Raw genomic sequence first — 6,000 nt, 5'->3', positions numbered from 1 at the left:
CGTCCTCGTACGGCAACACTGACAGCGACTCGTACGGCTCGAAGAAGTCGTCGTACGGCGATGACAACAACTCGTCCTCGTACGGCAACAACGACAACGACTCGTACGGCTCGAAGAAGTCGTCGTATGGCGACGACAACAACTCGTCCTCGTACGGCAACGACAACAACTCGTCCTCGTACGGCAATGACAACAACTCGTACGGCAACAGCAACAACAACAACAGCTCGTACGGCAACGACAACAGCGACTCGTACGGCAATGACAACAACAGCGGTGGAAACGGTGGTTTTGGATTTTAGACGCGGTGATGCAATAAATTAGCTATGACGCGATGCACATGCGTGTGGCGCGTGTTCAGGCACGACCACGTGAGTTGTGGCGTAGTGGCGGTGCTCAGTTGTGGCGTGCGTAGAAATCGTCCAAAATAGCGGCCAGCTCGTTCGGTGCCTCCAGCGGCAACATATGGCCGGCCCCGTTGTCGATCATATGTAGCTCGCAGCCCGCCCGTTTGGCCGTCATGTGGAACTCATCAGGGTGTGTAATGTGGTCCTGGCTTGATCCGACGACGGCGAACGGGCAGCTGATCTCAGCCAGACGCGGCACAAGGTCGTCTCTGTAGCTCATCTCGGCAAACTGGGTTACCAGGACGTCCTTGCCAAGGTCTGCGTCCATGGCGCGCACAACGCCGCCCACGTCCGGATCGTCCACGCCGGTGTTGACAAACTTCCGAAGGCGTGCCGCCGGAATACCGGCGTAGCGGCCGCGGCGAAGCGCCTCGACGGTGCGTAGCCGCGCGGCCACAACGCGCTCGCCAAAGCCTCGCGGCGAGCCCGCGATCGCTACCAGCGACGTCACCGCCTCGGGCTGGGCCAGCGTGTGCTCCATGGCCAGATAAGCCCCCATTGAGAAGCCAACGACGTGGCACGCACGGTCCGGCTGGTGCGCGGCCGCAATCATGGACTGCATCTCGACCCGGCTGCGGGCCTGCTGGACTGGCACAAACTCGCATTCGTACTGGCGTCCACCCACCGCACCGAGCCGCTGCAGCGCAGGCACAAGCCGGCCCCACAGCCGTTCATCGCACTGGGTGCCAGGTATCAGACTGAGCCGGATTCGAGCGGCCATGGTGCGGCAAGAGTGTCGGACCGGATAGCTGGCAGGGCACGCTGGGCATCTGCGCAACCCTACCTCCCAGCACGCACACAAACCCTACGACGCTATATAAAGAAAATTTGCAGCGCCTTCCTTCACTTCGGCAACCCCCCAGCGAAGGCTGCGGGCGGGCTGGCGGGCTGGTGCCTGCTGCCCGGACGGCTGAGCCGTCTGGGACACGTAGAGACTGTCTTTATGATGAAAAACTTACGGATGATTCTCTTGACCGAGAGCCTAAAATCATGTGGATATTTCCGTTGCCTTCCTTCTGATCTCAAGACAGTCTCTAGCAGCCTGCACGTAGTGTTCGCGACTCAGTCGGTCGGGTATGCCAACTAGCTTCCGCTCACTATCTGCAATGCCGCGGACCTGCCAGACGCTCATTCCGATCTATTGGCAGGTCGCCGCGGCTTTGGACAGATGCACAGCCTGTGTTAGTGGCCCCGCGGCTGCGGCTGCGGCCGCAACAGCGGCCGGCTGCAGTCCGGAGGCTCGCTGCAGTAGTGGCGCGAATCGGGCGAATGCATATCCGAGTGTCTGGGTATGATGGCGTGTTCGACCCGCAGTGCAGATCCGGCGATACGACAGACGCGCATGACGTAGCCTAACGCAAACCTCCCGCGGGTGCAGGCTGCGGCACGACCCGCCGTGCATTGGTGACCCCTCTCGTCGCCCGTCGCATGCGGGTACCACCGGCGGCGCGCTCCGTAAGCCGTTCCGGTGGATCTGTAGTCTACGCGCAGGCTAGGATATGAACCACGCCCGGGTGCTATCGCGGCTTAGGCCGGCCCTACCCGCGACTCGCCCGACTCGTCCGTCTGTGCTGGCGACCGCACGCACGAGCCGACGCCACAACCGCAGGCCAACCAAACGCCGTCCACGCCGCCGTAGCGTCGCGGGCTTATCAATTGCGTGACCGGGGCCAGCAGGGGCCAGGCGCACAATCGCCTCGGGCCACCTACCGCCGCCCCCGCCACGCGGCGCGCAAGCCGTGTGGTCCCGTGGAGTGGCGCCGCATATTATGCGGCGCCCCGAAGCCACAGGCCCAGCGTCGTCGCCAAGGGCAGGCCTTGGCTGGCTAAGCAAGCCAAGCCCGCGGCAGACTCAGCACTGCCGCGTCTTCCGGAACGCCCGGCTTGGCCAGGCCCGCTTGCCAGCGTCTATCCCTGCGACCGGCTCAGCCGAGCTCGACCGACAGCGATGGCAAGTCGGGCTGGCTCGCGCTCATGCGGCGTCAGCGCCAGGCCAGCCACTAGACCCCAGGCGGCGGTAAGACCCAGCTGCCGGCACTGATAAGGATCCTGGCGAGATTAGTAGCAGGCACGGCCGAAAGCTTCGCGGGCCGGAGCACAGTCACCACCAAACGTTGCCCGTTTAGGGCTTGGCGTCGCTAGCCTGCGCCGATACCAAGCTTTTGATAAGAATGTGGCTAGGATGGCTGCTTATGCTTCTTTATTGTATGCGCATCATAGGCTCTGCGGTCCCTGATAGCGATCCCAGGGCGAAATCTGCTCCGGCGGGCCGGCATGTCACTGGTCAGAGGCGCCACGTAGACTCCCCGACGCGGCAGCGGACACGCGGACGTTCCTGCGGGTGCCGCCGCTAACGCACGAGGCCTGATTGCCGTGTAGACTCAGCGAAATCAATTCCGTCGTGACAGGCGCAGCCGGCGAAAATGTCGGCCAAGTCGCAGAGACAGCTCGTGCGAGCGTACGCGAGCATAGCCGGCCGGGAAGGGCGACGGTCTGGCGGTGGCGCGGCGTCTACTCGTCGGCAGGCCGTCCAGTCGCCAGGGCTTCCGGCGGCGTTCCCGGCGGCGTTCCCGGCGGCGTTCCCGGCGGCGTTCCCGGCTGCGCCGCCGCGGCGCGGTCGCTCGCTATCTCTGCCAAGGGCTGCCGCGCGTGGGCCCGGCGCCTGTGCGCTAGTCAGGCTATAAAAGTCGCCGGCCGCCGGCGCAGTCAGCATCGCACCATGGCCGCCTACGACAGCACTACTGAGAAAGAGGAGGCGCACGTCCAGACGACGACGCTGACGGACGACGTCAGCGCCGGCACCGTCGAGGAGCGCAAGCAGACCTTCAACGAATGGTTTGTGGACTACTTTCGTTGGTACGACAAGGGCATGTCCAAGTCCGAGAAGTTCCTGCTGTTCAAGCTGGACGTGCTCATCCTCACTTTCACGTGCCTGTCGTCGTTTGCGCTGTCGCTCGACATCAACAACGTCAAGAACGCCTATGTGTCGGGCATGAAGGAGGACCTGAACCTGGGCGGCAATGACCTCAACATGCTGACGATCATCAACCAGATCCCCTACTGCGTGTTTATGATCCCGGGCACGATGCTCATGACTCGTATCCGCCCGAGTATCCTGATGCCGCTGAGCGAGTTTGCGTGGGGTATCTTCACGCTGACGTGTGCGTTTGCGCACTCGCTCGACCAGATGTACGCGTACCGGTTCATGGTCGGTTTCTTCGGCGCGATCTCGTACACTGGCTCGATCTTCATCATTGGCTCGTGGTACCGGCGGCCCGAGATGGCGCGCCGGCTGGGCTTCTACGCTGTCGCCTCGCCCCTGGGCTCCATGTTCTCGGGCTACCTGCAGTCGGCCGCGTACGAGAACCTGGACGGCGTGCGCGGTCTGGCTGGCTGGCGCTGGCTGTTCATTATCTGCTCGATCATCACGTTCCCGGTCGCGCTGTGGGGCTCGATCGCGATCCCGGACACGCCTCAGACGACGCGCTGCATCCTGCTCAAGAAGCATGACGTTGAGCTGTCGCTGTCGCGCATGGCTGACGCCGGCCACGCGCGCAAGAAGGTCTCTATGGCCGGCATCCGCAAGGCGCTCGGCGGCTGGCAGTGGTACCTGTTTGTGTTTGCGTGGATCTTGCTCGACCAGAACGAGCAGATGCTGTCGAACGCCATGACGCTGTACCTGAAGTCCTACCCCGACGAGTTCACGGTGCCGCAGGTCAACAACCTGCCGACCGTGACAAACGCGATCTCGGTCGTGACCACGCTGGCTGCGTCCTGGTACACGGACAAGTCGCGCAACCCGTTCCTGCCCGGTCTGATGGCGTCGATCATGTTCTGCGTGTCGGCGTACATCCTTGTCGGCTGGAACGTGTCGCTGAGCGCCAAGTTCTTTGCGTGGTTCATGGGCGGCAGCATCCTGGTCCTGCAATCGATCCTGATGACGTGGGCTACGCTCGAGACCATGGAGGACCTCGAGGTGCGTGCGTTCGTCACGGGCAGCATGAACTGTCTCGGCAACGCGCTCAAGACGGGCACCAACATCGTCGTCTTCCCGACGAGCCAGGCGCCGCGCTTCCGCCGGGGCTACATCTGGACGGCCATCACGGCGAGTCTGCAGCTGGTGGTGCTGATCTCCATCAAGCTGATGACCATCCGCGACCGCAAGAAGCCGGCGCCGGTGGTCGAAGAGACGCTCAAGAAGGAGGACGTGGGCGACGAGCTGGCGCAGGAGATGCCGACGAACTTTTGATTTTGTACAGGTAGCAATAATGTTTACGTCATAGCATCGGGCTAGGGTCCGTGCGAGCCGCGCGAGTCGCGGCGGTATCGGGGCCCTTACCCTGATTACCCTGCTCGGCAGTGTTCTTCCGGTCCCTGCGGTCTCGGCGCCCCAGCAGCCAAGCACCGCCCCGCGCAGGACGACCGCCGGCCGGCGGGGGCGCGTCGCCGTCGGCACCGTCGGCGCCGTCGGCGCCGTCGCGCTCGCGCACTTTGTGTTTTAAACGTGTTATTCATTAAACAATCCAATCCCAAATTAAAAGAAAAGAAGCGAATCATTACATCACTAGATCGCCAGCAATCCAACTGCTTAGGCGACCTGGGTCATGGTCGGCGCCGGGCGAACCGACTTCTTCGAGGGCAGAGTGCCCCAGCCCTCACGCATGCCAACCGAGATCGACAGCACCAGCGAGGCCAGGAAGGTCAGGAACGCAAAGTACAGGAAGACGGTGTCAGCCTGGCCCTTGCGGCAGCGGTCAGTGCTGCCCTGCGAGACCTTGTTGCTGTTGATGTAGCTGTGGTTGGTGCACGAGTGCACGCGCATGGCCACGGCCAGCGCGGTGGCGCCGGCAAAGCAGAAGACGGCGTTCAGGAAGTCGAACAGAGCAATGACGGCCGGGAAGGCGATCGCCGAGATGAACATAGCCGCGAACGTGTAGAGCACGCCAAACAGCAGGCCGAACACACACGCAAACATCACAAAGTTCACCTGGGGGACGCCGAAGTCCTGTCCCTGAATCAGCGAGCCAGTCAGGCCCATGCAGATGACCAGGAAGACCAGGGTGAGTCCGCGAAGGACTCCGTTAGAGACGAAGAGAGCACCCATGTTGATTGATTGTCTGGTAAGGTATAAAAAATGGTGAAGCAAGATATTCTGGAACCTGAGGGAAATAAATATCTTTGTGACCACGGCAGAGCGGATCCGGTGTCGGCCGCAGACATGAGATCATGTTTTATTAATCTGCCGTTCGCAACCATTCTGCGCTCGATCTTCGTCTAAAGTGGCTGTTTTGAGCTCGTGGGCCTTGCCGGCGCATTAAATTATGCCTATATCGTCACACGGACAGACCATGGCCTGCGTCTTACGGCTTTGGATCGACCGGCTTTACCAAATCGCACCAAAACGGCGATGCTAGAACACATGCTGGTCTCCACCCAGCGGCTTTAGTGAGCGATCATCAGCCGCCTGCTGCAAAGATGTGAGCCGGCGCGTGGGGCGATGACAGATTGGGACAGGTTGTTGTGAGCGGCCAGTCCCAAAGGGGCATATGATATGCGCTGCTTGGTAACACTCCCACTCTCGCTTACGTAAATC

General features: G+C 61.9%; 4 protein-coding genes across 4 annotated transcripts in view; 2 read left to right on the top strand and 2 right to left on the bottom strand.

Annotated features, from left to right (window-relative positions):
* The window catches only part of V1510DRAFT_447994 (Orcokinin), a gene marked incomplete at both ends in the record, with an annotated part of 976 nt that extends 674 nt beyond the window's left edge, over positions 1-302 (top strand). Inside the window, one exon of the mRNA XM_066935762.1 lies at positions 26-302. Coding sequence (XP_066789515.1) covers positions 26-302 — 277 coding nt within the window. The remainder of the gene's footprint in view (positions 1-25) is intronic.
* On the bottom strand, positions 272-1,373 carry V1510DRAFT_415289 (Pimeloyl-ACP methyl ester carboxylesterase). Its single transcript, XM_066933567.1, has one exon. The coding sequence runs from the start codon at positions 1,126-1,128 to the stop codon at positions 397-399; it is 732 nt and encodes a 243-aa protein (XP_066789514.1). The 5' UTR covers positions 1,129-1,373; the 3' UTR covers positions 272-396.
* A 2,031-nt stretch (positions 1,374-3,404) lies between these two features.
* Positions 3,405-4,793, top strand: V1510DRAFT_415286 (major facilitator superfamily domain-containing protein). The gene has a single exon (XM_066933566.1). The coding sequence runs from the start codon at positions 3,439-3,441 to the stop codon at positions 4,654-4,656; it is 1,218 nt and encodes a 405-aa protein (XP_066789513.1). The 5' UTR covers positions 3,405-3,438; the 3' UTR covers positions 4,657-4,793.
* Positions 4,794-4,897: 104 nt separating this feature from the next.
* Positions 4,898-5,542, bottom strand: V1510DRAFT_415284 (membrane-associating domain-containing protein). The gene has a single exon (XM_066933565.1). It carries the CDS (start codon positions 5,509-5,511, stop codon positions 4,996-4,998), a length of 516 nt encoding a protein of 171 aa, XP_066789512.1. The 5' UTR covers positions 5,512-5,542; the 3' UTR covers positions 4,898-4,995.
* Between the last annotated feature and the right edge of the window lie 458 nt (positions 5,543-6,000).

The sequence above is a fragment of the Dipodascopsis tothii genome (genome assembly GCF_038497935.1).
Source record: "Dipodascopsis tothii strain CBS 759.85 unplaced genomic scaffold V1510scaffold_11, whole genome shotgun sequence".
Lineage (NCBI taxonomy): Eukaryota > Fungi > Ascomycota > Lipomycetes > Lipomycetales > Lipomycetaceae > Neoaidaea > Neoaidaea tothii.
The sequence above is the reverse complement of the archived record's forward strand: the minus strand, read 5'-3'. Positions and strand labels throughout refer to the sequence as shown.